This window comes from Phyllostomus hastatus, unplaced genomic scaffold (assembly GCF_019186645.2).
Source record: "Phyllostomus hastatus isolate PE091 unplaced genomic scaffold, TTU_PhHast_1.1 phas_contig_38, whole genome shotgun sequence".
NCBI classification, from domain to species: Eukaryota; Metazoa; Chordata; class Mammalia; order Chiroptera; family Phyllostomidae; genus Phyllostomus; species Phyllostomus hastatus.
In genome coordinates, this window is record NW_025333869.1 from 3,715,211 (window position 1) to 3,733,718 (window position 18,508).

Here is an 18,508-nt window from a genome sequence, read left to right on the forward strand (position 1 = left end):
CACTGAGTGCGGTAGCCTTATGCCTTAGGCACTCTTGAATAAGGTCATGCTTAACCACCCAGGCAGTGGCTTCAGCACTACTGGCCTCACAGGGTAGAGAGCAAATGATGTTAGAATGACCTGGGACTCACCATATTTTGACATGATGATGCACTGCTGTGTATAATGCATACACACATTTTTGGCCCAGACTTTCAGGGAAGAAACCTTTCATTTTAATTTTTTAATTTAATGTTTTATTTATTTATATTTAGATACTTGTTTTTGTATTATAAAAGAATTTTAGCATTTATTTTTTAACATTATGATACAAGAAATTTTATGTAACAAATAATTACAAAACACAAGAACAGATAAAAGGCATTTCAGGTACTACCCATGTATAATGCACATCTTTATTTTTCCCTCAAAAATTTGGGCAAAACAGTGTGTATTATACACAGGAAAATATGGTAAGTCATGGAGCTGCCCAGAACCCAGACATTTTCCACTCAGAACAGGGCTGTGTCCATCTGCCTACTACTGGTAGCGTGCAGAGCTGTTCTGAGAAGGCCTGCATCCCCTACTTCCTGTGCTGTGGGAGGTGCCAGAGTTGGCTTGACCTCTACCTGCTCAAGGCTTGGCAGGCAGCCAGGCCACAGTCCCTTCTGCCCCCAGGTCCACTTCTTCTCATCGTGGAGTATGCTAAGTATGGTTCCCTTCGGGGCTTCCTGCGAGAGAGCCGCAAAGCAGGTCCTGGCTATGTTGGCAGCAGAGGCAGCCGCAACTCCAGCTACCTGGACAACCCAGATGAGCGGGCCCTGACCATGGGTGACCTCATCTCCTTCGCTTGGCAGATCTCACGGGGGATGCGGTACCTGGCCGAGATGAAGGTGTGTGCTGCCCCAGCCCTCACCTCTACTGCCTATTATGGGCCTGGGTTTTAGAGGTCCCTGTTATTATTGTCCTTGCAGCTTGTTCATCGGGACTTAGCAGCCAGAAATGTCTTAGTAGCTGAAGGGCGGAAGATGAAGATTTCGGATTTTGGCCTGTCACGGGATGTGTATGAAGAGGACTCCTATGTGAAAAGGAGCAAGGTACCAGGGTCCAGTTCTAGGATGTGCTGGCCTGAAGTCCTCAGCTGGGTGGGGATAGCAGTCAGAGTGCCTACAGGATGGAGGCAGAGCCCTTAGAATACCTGGAGAAGATCAAGCGGATTTTTAGAGTACAAACTTCTAGCCCTTATTCCTAAACCCGTCCCTGATTTTGGGTCTCCAAAGACCCAGTTTAGGACTGATCCCTGAGTCTGTTCCTTCTCTTCCTGAGGACCACATCTGACCTTCCTGAGCTGGGCCCTGAAGCTTCTGTTGCTTTTAATCACTATCATCTTTGAAGGTCACCTAATGCTTCAGAAATAGCCATCCTCTTCTCCACAGTGTCCTTTTCCCTTCTACAGAATGAAGGTCACTGTTTCCTTTTTGTGTAATTTAGCTGTTTTCCTAGAGGAGAGTGAAGGGATGCTCTTTGCAGGAAAGAATGAAGCATATTACAGGTAGAGGTTCCCCTGAGACAGGGGCCTGGGAATCCCTGGCTGGGCAAGTTTGGAAGGTATAAGGAGGACCCTAGAGATGGGATCCAGCGACTCATTGTAGCATCCTCAAAAAGCTTTCTCCAAATCTCTGAAGTAGGTGGTTGGGCCTCTCTGGGGGAATCTGGTCCATGTCATTGGCCAGTTTCCTTTAGCATTTGTCTTGGTCCTCTCAGTTCTGTTGCCCACTTAGCCCCTCTCCTGCAGCCTCCCTATGACAGGCAAGACAGGGCCTACTCACAAGCCATTCAAGTCACAACTGACTTGACATTCAGAATAGATGCTGCTCAAGAAAAAAAAAACACCAAAAGTAACTGCATACACTTTAGCTTCACTCTGAGAGTGGGGTGAAGCCCTTATGTTGCCATGGGCTGTAAGGACAATGTTTCATTTTTTCTGGGGTTTCTGTTGTGATAGCATATCTCAATGCTGCCAAAGGGGAAGTGGAGAAGGGCTACTCCCCACCCTGTGAAGGGATGTGGACAAAGCCTTCCTGTTGTTGCATTGATCCTCCAAGAAGGCTCTGTGTCACAGAAAAGAGAAACACAAGGAGTCTAAACACAGGGCCCTGGAGAGAACAGGCTGCAGGCAGCATTGTTACAAACATGTGCCCCAGAAACAGCCACACTTTATTAAGGACAGGAATCAGTGCATTAAAGAAAATGCTTTAAAGAATTTTAAAGAATGCTTTAAAGAAAAAGAAATTACAATAAATGCTGCATTAAAATCCAGTACACTAATTTTTTTGATTTTTGCCTGAAGACTTACCTACTGAAAAGCTATTTATCAACTTGCATTGGGGACACTTCTGGTCAGGATGGCAAAATAAGTAAATTATGCTTGCCTCCTCCTTCAACCACATCAAGATTACAACTAAATTATAGAACAATCACCCTTCAGAACCACCTGAAGAGACTATAACCAAGAATATAAAGAAGTAGCCACATTTGAAACTGGTAGGAGGGGCAGAGTTGCAAAATGGGCTTGTGTCATACCTGTGTGTGGCAATTAAGAATCAGGAGGGCCATCTCAGCTATGGAGGTCCCCACTGAGGAGTAAGGGCTCTCATCCCCACACCAGGTTTTCCAGCTCAGATCACCAATGCCAGGAAGAGGAATTGCCACAACAGATGACTGTGAAAATCAGTGGGGATTTCTTCTAGGTGAGACAGAGGGGCTGGTGTAGACCCAGGAGTCCTTGTAAAGGACCTAAGCACAGATTCACTCACTCATAAACACTCACCATAAGCTCCAGAAAAAGATAACAGCTCAAAAACTGCCAGTGATAAACAGGGAGGAACTGAATTGTCTGGTTTCAGAGCAAGGGTAGGAGGGGCAGTTCTCTCCAGGAGCAAAGTGCCTGTAGGCATCATTGTTGCTTTATGGAGCCATCCATCAACCCAGCCTACAAGTACAGGCTGGCACAAAGTCTGAGTCTCCATTAACCAGTCTGCTATGGTTTCCATCCCACCCTGATGATTCTCTTATAGCGTGCCTGACCTGAATCTCTTTCAGAGGCTAATCCACACAAATTGCCAACCTGTGTTTGCACTGCAGAATTTTCTAAAATCTCTCAAAGGTCCACAAACCCAAATAAGAATTCCCTGGCCTCAGTGTGCCCCAGACCTCTTACTATGTGACCCCAAACCTGGTAGTAGTGGTAATTGGCCTTGGTTCCAAGAATAACCACTCTGAGATGCCTCCAAGCCCAGAATAGACAGCTACCAACCAAAAGCCACTTTGTAGCTCCTACCAGGTTCAGCTGACCTTGGCCTGCACTGAAGCCTCTCCAAGAGGCCCTCAAACTGACGGGCCTCTGGTGGCTGGCTTCATACCACACCAGAACACCACCAATTAGCACTACAAACATCATACCCAAAAGGTGAACTCAGCATGTGCCTGAGCCTCACTATGGCAAATCTCACTCCTGGGGTAAGTCCCTGCACAGTAGCTTGTCTGCTGTAGTCATGGCCGGTCCTCACAGCTCATCAGCATGAGGGTCATTCCTACCCACTTATATGCCAATGGCAATCAAGGCTCAACTACAACAGGAGAGCACAAAAACCCACACAAGGGACACCCCAAGAGCATCTAACTCAGGTAAACAGGGAGACTATGCCACAGGGTCCCACAGGACACCTACTACATAAGTCTACTCTGCCAAGACTGGGAGACATAGATCTGCCTAATACATAGAAACAAACACAGGGAGGCTGTCAAAATGAGACAGACATGCCCCAAGTGAAAGAATGGTGCAAAACTCCAGAATGAAAACTAAACAAATTGGAAGCAAATAATCTACCAGATACAGAATTCAAAACAAGGGTTATAAGGATGCTCAATTGAACTTAGGGGAAGAATAGATTATCTCAGTGAGAACTTCAACAAAGAGAAAAGAAACATAAAAGAAGAGATAGAAACAATTAAAAATAGAAATGAAGAATACCATCACTGAAATGAATACATTAGATGGAGTCAACACCAAATTAGATTAAGCAAAGGGTTGGATCAGCGATTTGGAAAACAAGGGAGCAGAAAGCACCCAATCAGAACAGCAGAGAGAGAGAGAGAGAATCTCAAAATAAGGCTACTTTAAGGGATGGAACCTCTGGGACAACATCAAGCATAACAACATACATATCATAGTGCTACCAGAAAATGGAGAGGGCTAGTAAGCAAGGAATTGAGAGCCTATTTGAAAAAATAATGACTGAAAACTTCCCTAACCTGTTGAAGGAAAAAGACACAGAATTCCAGGAAGCACAGAGAGTCCCAAGTAAGATGAAGCCAAAGAGGGCCACACAAAGACACATTTTAATTAAAATACAAAAGGTTAAAAGACATAGAGAGAATCTTTTTTAAAAAAGCAAAATGAATGCAGTTATTTACCTGCAAGGGAACTCCCATAAGACTGTCGGCTGCATTCTCAACAGAAACTTTACAGGCCAGAAGGGATTGATATGAAATATTCAAAGTGATGAAAAGCAAAATCTACAACCAAGATTTTTCTACCCATCCAGGCTACCATTTAAAATCAAAAGAGATAAAGATCCTCCCAGACAAGAAAAAGCTGAAGGAGTTTGTCACCACCAAACCATTATTACAGGGAATGTTATAGGGACTTTTTGAAGAAGGAGGAGGAGAGGAGGAAGAAAAGAAGAAAATAAAAAATACAAATAAAAAAACTCACTGACAAAGGCAAATATATAATAAAAGTGGATCAACCAACACTAAAGCTATGACAAATGCTAAAAAAGCAAAAGTAGCAAGATCATGTGTAATTACAATAAATTAAAGGATGCACACAAACACACAAAAGAAGTAAAAAATGACAAAAACATAAATATGGAAGGGGTGAGTAATAATGGTAGTGATTAAAGAATGTGTTCAAATTTAAGTGACCATCAACTGAAAATAGACTGCTATAAACATAGCTTGGAACATACGAAGTACATAGTAACCACAAACCAAAAATTCAAGAGATGCAAGAAAGAGAAAGGAATCCAAACACAAAACTATAGAAAATTATTAACATACAAAAGAAGCGAGCAAGAGAACAAGAAAGGAATAGAGAAGTACTAAAAAACAATCAGAAAATAATAAAATGGCAATAACTACATACCTGACAATAATTGGTTTAGGTGCAAATGGATTAAATGCTCCAATCAAAAAATGAATGGATAAAGAAGAGGTGATACACATACATGCAATGGAATATTATTTGGTCATAAAAAGAATGAAGTCTTAACACTTGTAACAACATGGATGGACCTAGAGAGTATTGAAGTAAGTGAAATAGCTTGAACAGAAAGACAAATGCTATATTATTTCACTTACATGTAGAATCCAAAAATTAAAAAATAAATAAACAAACAAACAAGACAGAAGCAAACTCATAACAAGGTGATGGTTGCCAGATGGGAGGATGGTTGAGGAACTAGGTGGAGAGGTGAAGGGATTAAGAAATACAAATTGGCAACTACAGAATAGTTTCTGGGATGTAAATTACATACAGCACAGGAAATATAGTCAATAATATTGTAATAACTATGTATGGTGTCAGATGGGTACTAGACTTATCAAGAGGATCATTTTGTAAGGTATATAAATGTCTAACCACTATGCTGCCCACCTGGAACTAATAAAATATTGAATGCCAACTTTAACTGAATATAAAAATTTTAAAAGTTGTATTGGAAATGATTCATTAAGTCTTACCCTAGTCCTGCTGCAGTGGGGGGCACTGTTCTAAAGGATGCTACAAGGGTCCTGGCATAAAAGGGAAAAACCAGCCTCAAGGAACATAAACAGATCTCTTCCCTCAGAGCTTCTCACAAGAGCCTGTTGTGTGTTAGTTTGCATTAGAAGTCTCCCAAAGTCATTCACCCTCAGATATCAGGGTAGATCTTGCTGGATGGTGTCCTTGGCCCATCAGTTGGGCAGCAGCACCCAGGATGCCTCAGAGCTCCCAGATGTGGCCTAGGGGACCTTCCTTGGGCTTGGTATCAACTCCTTGAGTTTCTTCTCAGCAGGAATGGGATATGTGACAAGCAAGCCCTGTATATCCGTGGGCAGACTACCTCTGTCATCTCAAACATGCCTGGAAAAGCTAGACTAAATCTCTGGCCCTTCTGAAGCTGTGCTACCAGTTGTGTACCCAGGAATATTCTGGGTGTCATTACTCAGTACCCCACAGAGCTGGAAGCGCCCGAAACAGGGCAACTCCTCTCCTCCAGTTCAAAAGGTGTCTGAGCAACATTAATGCCCTTCTTTCATTCCCTTTTTAGGGTCGGATTCCAGTCAAATGGATGGCAATTGAGTCCCTTTTTGATCATATCTACACCACCCAAAGTGATGTGTAAGTGTGGGTGTTGCCTTCCTGGGGTGGAGGTTACATGTGAAAGGGACTATGATACTTGTCTGGGCAGCTCAGCTAAGGAAAAGCACAGGCCCTGAGCGCCTCTCAGCTCATGCCACCCTTCTGCAGTAACCCCCAACAAGAGAGGGAGTTTCATGTCTTCATTGAGCAGATACGAGGGCCCAGGCAGTAGTTCTGAAAGCCGTGAGATTCATGAGAGCAGTGAGCAGTGACTGCAAATACCCTTCTCTTCTTCCTCCTCTTCTTTTCCCCCTTCCTCTCCCCTCCCTTCAGTGGGAGGCTTAGTGACACCCAGGTCCAATTAAACAGTTCCCATCCTGTGGGCCTGAGCAGGACTGGGCTCAGGCAGGGGTCCTGGGATTGGTCCCTGCTACAGGTGGAAATGGCTTTGAGTAAGTTCGAGGCTGCTGTGCCCCAAACTGCTCAAAGACAGGAACCAAAATTCAGTCTTCCAGGTCAAATTACAGACTTGATAATTTTCAAAAACATAATAGATTTGTTTCTTCTAAGTGTTCTGACATCAACAGACATGCATATCTTGAATAAAGTGGGCTGTGACAGGCAGCTCTTATAGTATGAAACTGTTTTCTGATTATGGAAGTTGACTATAAGGCAATCAGAAAATTTAGAGTAAAGCATGATGAAGAGACTGAGTCACTCAGATCTCTGAGTAACTGCTGCAGGCCTTTGTAAGCACAGCCTTCTCATGTTTTCTGTGGTGTGCAGTTATTTTCTCTTTATCACTGTAAGTGGGCTCATGTGATAATGCTATTTGGTGATATGATTTTGTTCCCACTTTACAATTAAATTTCCCTCACAGCTAAGTATTTTTCCAATAGCCGTGAATTTTTTTTTTCTTCTAAGACTTTCTGAAAATTTTCAAGCACAAAAAGGTGAAAGAAACATACCCGACACCTGGACACTTGACCTGGGTCCAGCCTGCATATTGCTGCACTTGCTGGTCTGGTCTGGGCCATACCCGCTGCTTCAGGGAACCATTGCCCAGTGCCCTTGTGGATATGGGGACCAAGCTGGGAAGCATCACAGCTGCAGGGGCAGGGCAGACAGATGGCTATTCCCACCTCCATCCTGCATCAATTGGTGCAGTGGGATCCAGGCTGAGACCAGCTCTCTGCAGGTGGCAGCAGGAGACTCAGCCAATGAGTTAGCAGCTGCTGGGAGGATGGATGTCTGAGCTTCTCAGAAGGCACTGCAGGCCTGGTGTAGCCACTCACTGGCTGTCTTATTCTTTGTAGGTGGTCCTTTGGTGTCCTGCTATGGGAGATTGTGACCCTGGGGGGCAACCCCTACCCTGGGATTCCTCCTGAGCGGCTCTTCAACCTTCTGAAGACAGGCTACCGGATGGAGAGGCCTGACAACTGTAGTGAGGAGATGTGAGCAGGCTCTGTGTGGGCCCAGCCTCCCTGATACAGACAACCGGGGTCTGAGAAGGGAGGGGCTTATGCACGCATTCCCTCCCCACTCCTGATCAGCCCTTGGTGCCAGTCTGTGGTGAGCTGGGTGGTGGGTAGTGGCAGGGCAGACATCACAGAACCATCCTTGGACATGGTGGCAGATGCTGGGGATTCAACTCCACTGGGGGCTGGGCAGGCTTCCTGGGGGACCTATAAGGTTAAAGGGGAGTAGGGCTCAGGGAGGGGTGTGGGAAGAATGAGATGAACTTCACCCTAAGAGAGCAGCTGAGCCCAAGGCCACAGACCTGTCCTTTCAGGTCATTTGGGGAGGGGCAGGTAATTCAGACTGGCCCATGGGGCACTTACTGGGGTGTGCCCGAGTGGAGGTGCAAAGGCAGGCAAAGGGTAAGCAGGAGGAGCCCAGACTTCAGCCCAAGGTCATAAGTTTCACACACACAGGTTCTCTCAGATGATTCTTGGAGGACAGGTTGAGGACACATAAGAAAGTGGTTGTTTGCATGCAGAGACATGCTGGTCCATATATTCTACAAAGTCGATGTGCTTCTGCCATGTGCCTAACTCAGGGTTAAAAGGTGAGTGGCACTACCACCCTGGCAGCCTCGACTGGCAGCCAGCCGCCCAGAGCTCCATGTATGGCAGCACAGGAGGCCTTGCATCCAGGCTGGGGCCCCATGGAAATGAGAAAGTGATAAAAGTATAAGACAGAGGTGTGACTGGCAGAAGTTTTCATTTGTTTCCACATCTAGTTCATCCTTCACAAGAGTTTTAAGGACTGGCATTTCCCACTCAGCCACCATAGTGAGCACAACATCTTGTTAGCTATGTACCTACCAGTGTACCTGAGAGGAACATGAAAACAAATCTATCTCAAGGAAAGGGAAGTTTATGGTACACACGACCCTGAGCCCCCCATGACCCCTCAGACCTGGGCCCAGCTTGGAGAAGGATGCAATGATGCAGAAACTGATTTTGGGTTTGGGAACAGAGACCCCCAGGCCCCAGCCACTGCTGGATGTGGTGACTGTGACAGTGTGGTCCTTGCTGGGTTGCAGCCACCTATCTACACTCCCCACCAGGTACAGTCTGATGCTGCAATGCTGGAAGCAGGAGCCGGACAAGAGGCCAGTGTTTGCTGACATCAGCAAAGACCTGGAGAAGATGATGGTTAAGAGAAGAGTGAGTACCTAGAGCAGATTGCCAGTGTAGGCCACCTACAAGCTGGCCATGGCAGTGGGGTGTATGTGGTGAGTGGGAAATGGGAAGGGTGGTTTCCAGCCTCAACACAGGTCCATGGAGGTCCCTGTGGAGGCACAGAGCAAGGCTATATAGGAGAAAATAGTCATACTGACTTCTGAGGGCACCAGGCTTCTTGGGCTTCTTTTCAAATCATGAGGACAGCAAGATTCTCAGTTTGGTACTTAGGAAGAGCTCTCAAAAGACAGGTGTAGAAGGAAAATATTCCAAAGCCAAACAAAATCACAAAAAAGAGTAGATATGAGTGTTCTAACTTCAGATGTCCTGAGAACCCCATCTAGGGTGGGAAGTGACTACAGAGTAGGACACCAGCCCCCTCTAAAGGACTTCTTGCTGTAGCTGCATGTGACCTATAGGAAAATGAATTAAGCATGCCAGGTCTTCTGAGTTTTAAGGGATACTTACGTCAAGTTTCCCAGTGTTTAATGTTAGCAACTCATTTAAATGTTCAAAATCCCAATGTGTGCCTCCAGTTTACAACTCTGTAGGAAAATGAGAAAGTCAACAAAGTTTCAACTAATATTTATTGAACAATTGCTGTGCACCATATTCTGTCTTAGACCATGGAAGTTCAAGTAAACACACAAAGACCCTGCCCTTGCATTGTATACATAGACTATTCATCCTCACATGTACACATTTATCGACATTTGTAATTTCTTCAAACATGAAAAGCAAGATGCATGGTCTAGACCATTTGCAATAAAACCTAACATCAGTGTATCACTTGGGCAAAGCCTCCAAATCCTGTGAATGAAGGGTCACCCTAAACAAGTGATAGCTGATGCTAAGAGACAACCTTTCCTAGAGCATTGCTAAGAGGCAGTGAAGAAAATGCTGGGACAGTTTTTTACACATTTAACCAGAGCAGTGGGAGTAGCAGACATTGCAGGATTGTCATGCTTGGGACCTGAAGCCTATGAAAAACCCACATCAATGACGCAGATTTCAGAGACCTGATATGATGTTCTAGATGGTAGGGGTCTTTGGAAGAAAGCTGGAAAGTGTTCCGCAGATGGAAGATGCGTCTTGGCACTTCTGCATGAGTAATGGAGCTGCAGTGCACTCCCCCAGAGAGCCTCAGGGTTTACAAACAGACTGATTCCCCAATGTGGGGCATGTTACTCAGTGCTGCAGAGATAGGAACAGAATAATAGTGGAGAACATTTCTTCCCCCAAAGAGGTAACTTTTTAGAGGGGGGAGCAATGAAGACTATGGAACAGGGCTTGGTGAGGCAGGGGCTGTGGGACCCCTATGCTGGTAATCTGGTGAGGGGCTCAGATCTCTCAAACTGATAGGCTGGTGTGGGATGGGACATGGCCAGGGCTTCTACCTAGGGACATGTCCAGTGGTGACACATATTGCAGGGTGGTGACCAGCCATCTATCTCTTCTAGGACTACTTGGACCTGGCTGCATCTACCCCATCCGACTCCCTGCTTTATGATGATGGTCTCTCAGAAGAGGAGACGCCCCTGGTGGACTGTAATAATGCTCCCCTCCCTCGAACCCTCCCTTCCACGTGGATTGAAAACAAACTCTATGGTAGAATTTCACATGCATTTACTAGATTCTAGTGACATTGTTCCTCTCTGCACTGTCCTTACTCTCTGGAATGCTTTTTAAGAGTCTTTCTTGTCTGAATGAAACCAAAGTCCACTCTGAACCTTTTTCTTTGTAATGTCTGACTTTGCATCCTTTTACATTTAGGCATTTTTGCAGCTACGTTTTTTTTTAAAGGATGTGAAAATAAGTGTAACTACCATATTGCCCAGCAATTTAAGATGATAGAGAGCAGGGGAGAACATTCAGGGGATATTGAGAAAATGATGAATAAGTCATTTTTGGGGTGGGTATCAAGTCATAGTACTTCTAATTTAACTACTGGGATATACTTACCCAATTGCGGCGGGGGGGGGGGGTGGCGTGTAATTTAGAAAGGAGGGGCCAGCACCACCCTGCCTGCACTGAGTTCAGCCAGTGGTTCCCCCAACCCTGTCTGGGTGGGTGGGCAGCTCTGGGAGACCCCTTGGTAGGGGTGTTCCCAGCTACATGTCCCACATCGGAGAGGTCACACACAAGCTGCTGTTTTCACATCCTTTGCATTACACACTGTCATGACAGTTGTCACTTAAGAAGTCAGCGCTAAAAGCTAGAGTAAATGCTTTTTGAAATAATGTAGTCTGTGGTGCTGTGGTCTTGCAATGGACAGTAAATGCGGTTCTTGCCAAAACTCCTTCTTTTGTCTTCAATTAAATACTTGAAAATTTTTTCTGTTTCCTAACTTCATCATTGATTGTTTTTTGAAATCTTGGAGTTTCAAGCATTTTGCAGCTGAGATTGTTCTTTTTGCATTTCTTTGAGTCACTTGATTCCTTGCTGGCTTTGGGTCTAGTGCTACATGCCATTTCTCCTGTCACTGCTGTGGAACTCACCTTTGTGCACCCTTGATCTGGAAGATCCTCTCCCCCAGGATTACAGTCATTTTATAGAAGCTGCCTGCTGCAGCGAGCCATTTAGTACAGCAATGTGCTGGTGCTTTACTCTGCCTTAGAAAAGTTAGATAGGCCATCAAATATACGCAGGTTTGAGAGTCTGAAGCTTATAGAAGTCAAAATTGGTAGTTTCTGTTAAGTTACAGTTACCAAGAGAGCTCATAATATTTCCTCTAAACATGTGTTTCGGAAACCTGGAGCATGAAACCATTCATGTAATTGGCACAGAAACCAGAAGTTTGGTTTGAACCTCAAAGGGAGTTTTGCCAAGGCTTTACTGTCTGCACATGAAATTTTGATTCTTCAGTGCAGAACAAATGATCTGTTTTCATTTTTAGGCATGTCAGACCCGAACTGGCCTGAAGAGAGTCCTGTACCACTCACGAGAGCCGATGGCACTAACCCTGGGTGTCCAAGATATGCAAATGATAGTGTATATGCTAACTGGATGGTTTCACCCTCAGCGGCACAATTAATGGACTCATTTGATAGTTAACATTTCTTTGTGAAAGGTAATGGACTCACGAGGAGAGGAAACCTGCTGAAACCATCACTGGTCCCTCATTTTTTCTTTTCCTTTGGCTGGTGACTTTCCCTCCTAGCAGACGTTGTGCTCTGGATGGGAGCTACGAGTGTAGTGGTCAGGTCCTTCCTTCCTCTTCAGCCCTCAGCAGCGTCAGTGTTGGTCTGTGTTCATCAGGGGTCACCATATTCTTTGCTCACTCATTTGATTCCCTCACTCATTACATGGTCTGTTTGATTTTTCTTGTTGCCACCAAATTTGGCAATGATATTTAAATATAAAACACACACACACACACCCCCCCCACAAAGACAGCAAGGAAAAAAACTGGCCCAAACAACTTGTCCTCATTGAGAATGGGAGCCTTGGAAAGGCCCAGTGGTGGTGTCAAAACCCTGCCGGGGCTGGAGTGGGAGAGGGGATCTTGGGACCCGTCTCAGCTCAGCATTCAAGATCCTGAGAATATTTTTCTTAATTAAATGATTCTTAGGCTTAGCACAATGCAGATATTTCATGCCATATTTGCCATGTAGATAGTCAGTGTAAAGGAAGAGAGCTCACAGACATATTTTCCCCATCACTGAGTGGTCATGACCCTGTCAAGAACAGTATGAAGAAAAAGGGCATTGGATTAGAATGGCCTCCAGTCCAGAGACTGCTGACAGCAGAGATGTGGCTGCTGTGAAACCATCCCCAGCTTTTAATACACTATATACCCAGCACCAAAAAGGAGTGGCTCATGTATGAGTGGGTGGAGCTGGTACTCAGTTTAAAAGGGACTGTTTAGCTAGTTATGTTAGAAGTAACATTGACAATGACCAAGGAGTACTACACTTCCGATTACAATTCTGATGTGAAAAAGACAGTGTTTTGGCTCGTAGAGAGCTTGTATGAAAAAGTACATGTATCCACTCTCCCTGCGTTTGTAACTTAATGCTGGTATAGCAAGACATTTTTAGATTCTGACCATGATTCATAAGCTTCCTATCATTCCTCTCTGCTTGTTTATGGTCATAGACACTGTATTCCTTCCATTTTGTGGGAGTAGCTTTTGGAAAGTCCTGGTAGTTCTTCTGTTGTGAGCACTGTAACTTTACTGGGGAGGATTGGTTACCAAACACTGTCTGGTCTTCAGATATAAAGCACTGTGAAAGGATTCAAGTGTAGTTTTATTATAATACTGTATTTTATTGTCATTTCACAAGAGCAGTAAAATTATGGCATTTCTGTGGCCAAAAAGGCTTGGCTGAGCATCTTTTGGAGCCTCATGGTGTGTGTGTATGCTTCTGTATACACACCCAAGGAGAGAGCTGGAAAAAAAACTTACTGGAGATATAACATAGCTGTAGTTGGGCCAATTTTCAGATACACTATAATTAGTTCTTTTACAAATATCTAGTTGTAAGCTTTGGTTTTCAGATGTGCTTAATGCTAATCTTATTAAATAAGAATAAACTCTCAAATTATTAAAAATGCCTACTCAATAGGTGAGTTGCTATAACAGGTTTGTTTTTATCAGGGTGATAACCTTGGGTGTCAGCGCTGACTCAGTGATTAACTCTTAACTGATAATCCACTTGTCTAGTCCTAAACTATAAAAGTACTCATACTTCTAATCCTATCAGAAGTTTCCTTCATATATGCAGAAGTTACTAAGTATTAAGTATTATGGAGTATTAAGTAGCAATTTTTCAGTTATTAAAATTTGTAAAATCTATTTATGAAAGGTTATTTAAATCATACCACATTAATTTGCTTTTGTAAATCAAGGTAACTAAGAAAACAATTTCAGTTATGTGAATAAAATCATGTATCATAAAATGTCTAAACTAATTTTCTCTATTTAACATCCTAGTTGGAAACATCAGCCTTTTGATTTTGAAGTTTCAATGCAAGGATAACAATGTCACAAGGGAATCTATTGGAGTAACCACTAAGGAACTAACAGTGATGGAAGGTTAGGAGGCACTTGGTGATATTAGCAACACGTCTTGCACAATATGTATGTGTAGGGTAAATGGAGGCAGCCTGGCTTCCTCACCCAGATGTCTGGGCAACTAAGGGAAGCAGTTTCCCATAACCTTGAGAATGGGCCTGATAAGTAGTGTTCTCATAGCCTTGAGAGTGGGTCAGATAAGTATTCCCATAGCCTTGAGTAGGCTCACATGCGCAGAATCTTGCTATGTTATACAACCTGTTTTGGCCCTCTGCCAGCTTTTCTTCTGTTCGGTATTTAAAGGGTTAAGGACTCCCCACTGGGTGCCATGCTGAAGGACAAGTACTACTCTGGGTGGCATGCAGATGGACAGGTAACATACAGAGACATGCAGGGGGAAACGCAGCTTGCAGCATGTGTGGCCTGCCCACCCTTGAATAAAGGCATGGCAAGCATTCCCAACGGCTCCGTGAATATTCTTCTGTCTGTTCGAATTACATGAACCTGTCCACCCTTGAAGGGTTGCAACACAGTTGGTGTTGATGGCAGTATTTATCGCAGGAGCCTCGGGGGTCCCCAAGAGGAGGGCCTGGACAAGTGGCCAGGCTCCTGGTGGCTTGGCCTCCCACCCTTGGATTAGTCCAATGTTAGTGGCATACCCAAATAGAGAAAGCCCTGCGGATGGTGAGGAAGACCCTAGAAAAGCCCAGTACCTGTGTGGCTGTGGGGGCCCTGGGCTGAGTGTTTCTTTCAGCTTTGCGACTTGCGGAAGTTCCAAGATTCCCCGGAGGGATCAGAAGCCCTGAAGGCTGAAGAAGAGGAAACTGCACTTCCAATGCAACAAAGTTGCCGGAACACCAAGTCAGAAATGAAGCCCCGGAGGCTTGAATCTGCGTGCTGTCCTAAAACCTCCAAGCGGCTGAGCTGCTGCAATCCCCTCCCCACTCCTGAGTGATTCAGGGGAAAATGTGGAGTAGAGAGGAACTAGGTTCCCTGAAGGCAGCAGCCTATGGTGCGTGGGGGAAATTTGGGTCTGGGAATCCCTCCCCCCCCCCACCCCCACACAGATGTGGAACACAGTTTCGGAGGGCAACTGGGAAGAAGGACTTGGGCAGACTCAGAAAGCAAAGGCGGGGCGGGGTGGGGAGGACCTCCGTGGGCAGATAGCACGCGCTGTGCCTCGGAGTCCAGGCCAGGCCTGCGGAGCTGAGTTTTGCAGTGGCATTCCAGAAGGCGGGGCTGCCCAGGGAGGTGCTGATGCTGGTGCGACCAAGGAAGCTATGAGAAAGCATGCTGGAGCTGGCACAGAGAAGACGCTGGTGGTGGGCTCCTGGCCTGTGGAACTGTGGAGACCGCGGTGCTGCCGCCACAGTCGCAGGCGATGGCGTTGGCCGTCTGCGTGGCCCCCAGAAGACCTCAGCAGCAGGAGCCCCAGAGAAGTGGGTGGCCCAAGTTGCCGGAGTGGCAGAAATGGTGGCAGGGCGACCCGAGGGTTTGCAATGGCGGTGCCAGCAACCAGCACTCACCCTGGTGGCGGGCTGGGTGGATGTAGGAGACGCTCCAGGCGCAGCGGCCAGGGCCTAAATACACTGGCAGTAAAGGCAGTACAGCTGCAAAAGGATCTAGAGCCTGCGGCCAGTGCGTCGGGTCTCCAGACACCACAAGTGGGGAGCTCCTGGTGCCCACACACCGGCATTGGGTGCAGGCCTAAATTATCTGTGCAAAACCTGGGGGTGTGACCTGAAAAGGCCCGTCCTGTGCATCTAAAAGACGATATGGCTGTGCCAACCTCCCAAGAAGAAGGAGGAAATATCCTTTGAAAATTTGAAAAGGGAAATGGCTGGAGTAACCTGTCTATAGGGGACAGGTGGGGACTGATCTGAAGGGTGACTGTCCCCTGTGAGTATACTGTTTAGGTGTCCTCCATTCCTGAGTATATCCTGGGTATCAATGTACTCCATGGTCTGTGGCTACACACAACCACAGGAGAGTTTTACCTGTGGGTACAAGTAGTAAAAGCCATTTTGTGGGGATATGCTGAACATCACCCCCAAAAACCCTTACCATTGCCATCCCCATTACAAGTAATGGGGTGAAACAATACTGGTTGCCTGGAGGACATGAAAGTTGTAGAAGGTGGGAATAATCAGGACTGCCCACAGTCCTTTTAACTCTCCTGTGTAGCCAGGGAAAAAGCCAGATGGTACATGGAGAATGACAGTTGGTTCCCAGGATCTCAATAAGGTCATTCCTCCAATACATGCAGCAGTCCCTTCTGTGGTGGACTTCATGGACCAGTTAACTAATGAGCTGGTAATTTAGCATTTTGTAGCTGATCTAGCAAATGACTTTTTCTCCATTGATATTACTCCAAAGATTCAAGATCAGTTTGCCTCGCACATGGTAAGGCCAAAATGGACTTTTACAGTGCCCCCTCAAGGGTGCTTGCACAGCCTGACTGTCTATTATGGACTTGTGGCAAAGGACCTGACTAAGTGGCACAGCCTCCAGAAGTTCATCTGTTTTACTACATTGATGACATTTTGCTAACCAGTGATTCTCTTGCAGAATTAGACAAGGCAGTGACACAAGCAATATCCCACTCTAAGTCATGTGGCTGGGCAATCAATGAAACCAAGCCACAAGGGCCCGGATTGTTTGTCAAATTCTTGGGGGTTGTTTGGTCAGATAAGACAAAAGTCATCCCTGATGCAGTGATAGATAAAATTCAGGCATATCCAACCCCTACCATTATGAAACTGCTTCCCTTAGTTGCCCAGACATCTGGGTGAGGAAACCAGACTGCTTCTGTTTACCCTACAGTATGTGAACAGTCACATTATAGAAACATAAAATCTCACTAGTTCTGCTATTCAAAGAAATCCTTCAGGTTTCCTTCTCAAGAACAGAGCAACAGCCAGTGTCAGGTTCAGGTATTTGCCCTTCCATGGCAACTTGCTTGCTGCTTATTTCTTGAAGCTGGAGTTGGACAGCTGTGGGACAGAGATGTAGAAGACTATGGTCTTGACTGAAAGTCTATTAGAAGTTGGAAAAATTATGTCCTAAACCATTGTGAAGTTTAAAATACAAAATGCTTCTGTTTCCATTCTCCTGGACTATGTAGGAATTCTATGAGCTCCTCCTCAAAATGCCTGGCAAGGAGCAGGTGGGCCAGTTGTCAAACATGAGTTGTTACCAACATAAATCTGATTTGTAGTTGCTGAGGGCTATGTCATTCCCTAGGTGCATACATATGCATATGCACACATAGCTCCTCTGTGCCTCACCCAAGGGCTACCCAGGCCTTGGTCCTACAGCTGCTGACCCTCAGTGCCTGTATCTGCTTTCAGCTTCTTCCTTCTTCAAGCCAGACCACGGGGACTAGAAATAAACCTAATTTCTAGGTTCCATTATTTGTTACAGCCTTTACCTCTGAATGCTTAGAAACCTATAATGAGAAAAACTAATACTAAAATATTAATAGCCCCTTTTCAGGAGTATAGAACTCCCATTAGGAGTGTTTGTGTTTGGTTAATTTTTATTAAAAAGCACATTCTCCAAATCTGCTTTTAATAAAAGCACAGCCTCCACAAACAATTCCTTGCCACAACAAGGCCAGCTTATTTGGGTGCAGATTTAGTTGAATGAAATTTCTGAGAATAGGACTTGGACAAATACTTTATATATAAAAGAAAATTCAAAGGAAAAACACAATTTACCACAGTACAAATAAACCTTTTTTCCAAGGCAGAGCAGTAAACAGCTTTCTCTCATTCTTCCAGCATATTCACACAAAGGATATTTAGTTGGTGGTATTTAGGGTGGTTCTGGGAAGTGCCTAAAAAATTCTTACCTCTGTGGCCCTAGAAGATGTAGTGAGAGGGTATGAGGGACATGTGGAGCATGAGGATCTTCCCCCTCATATCTCAGCATAAAGACATGTGTAGACCCCTGGCTGGTGTGGCTCAATGGATTGAGCACTGGCCTGTGAAAGGGTCGCCAGTTCAATTCCCAGTCAGGGCACATGCCTGGGTTGTAAGACAGGTCCCTGGTGGGGGGCATGCAAGAGGCAACCACACACTGACGTTTCTCTGCCTCTCTTTCTCCATCCTTTTCCCTCTCTCTAAAAATAAATAAATAAAATCTTTTTTAAAAAAAGACATGTGTGGAGTTTATCTGCTTATCTGCCATTATATACATAAAGCACTCTCACTGCTTAGGCTGTCTGCCATCCCCATCCCTTCTCCACCGCAGCAGCTTCAATGGCGTTGTTAGAACTTTGTAGAGTCTCCCATCTCTTTAGGAAGCTACCATTCATGTGAAGAGTTATATCAGCTAAGATGATATGAAACCAGAACCTGTAGGTAGAGAAGTTTTCAATTTAGGGCACACTGCCATGTTCTGCAGCTGAAGCTGAAT

General features: G+C 45.1%; 1 protein-coding gene across 2 annotated transcripts in view; it reads left to right on the top strand.

Annotated features, from left to right (window-relative positions):
• The window catches only part of RET (ret proto-oncogene), a 72,998-nt gene extending 59,085 nt beyond the window's left edge, over positions 1-13,913 (top strand). For both annotated transcript variants that reach the window (XM_045842358.1, XM_045842359.1), the window contains 7 exons: positions 658-872; positions 954-1,076; positions 6,354-6,424; positions 7,702-7,839; positions 8,958-9,057; positions 10,533-10,680; positions 11,969-13,913. In XM_045842358.1, coding sequence (XP_045698314.1) covers positions 658-872; positions 954-1,076; positions 6,354-6,424; positions 7,702-7,839; positions 8,958-9,057; positions 10,533-10,680; positions 11,969-12,126 — 953 coding nt within the window. In that variant the 3' untranslated portion in view covers positions 12,127-13,913. The remainder of the gene's footprint in view (positions 1-657; positions 873-953; positions 1,077-6,353; positions 6,425-7,701; positions 7,840-8,957; positions 9,058-10,532; positions 10,681-11,968) is intronic.
• The last annotated feature ends 4,595 nt before the right edge of the window (positions 13,914-18,508 follow it).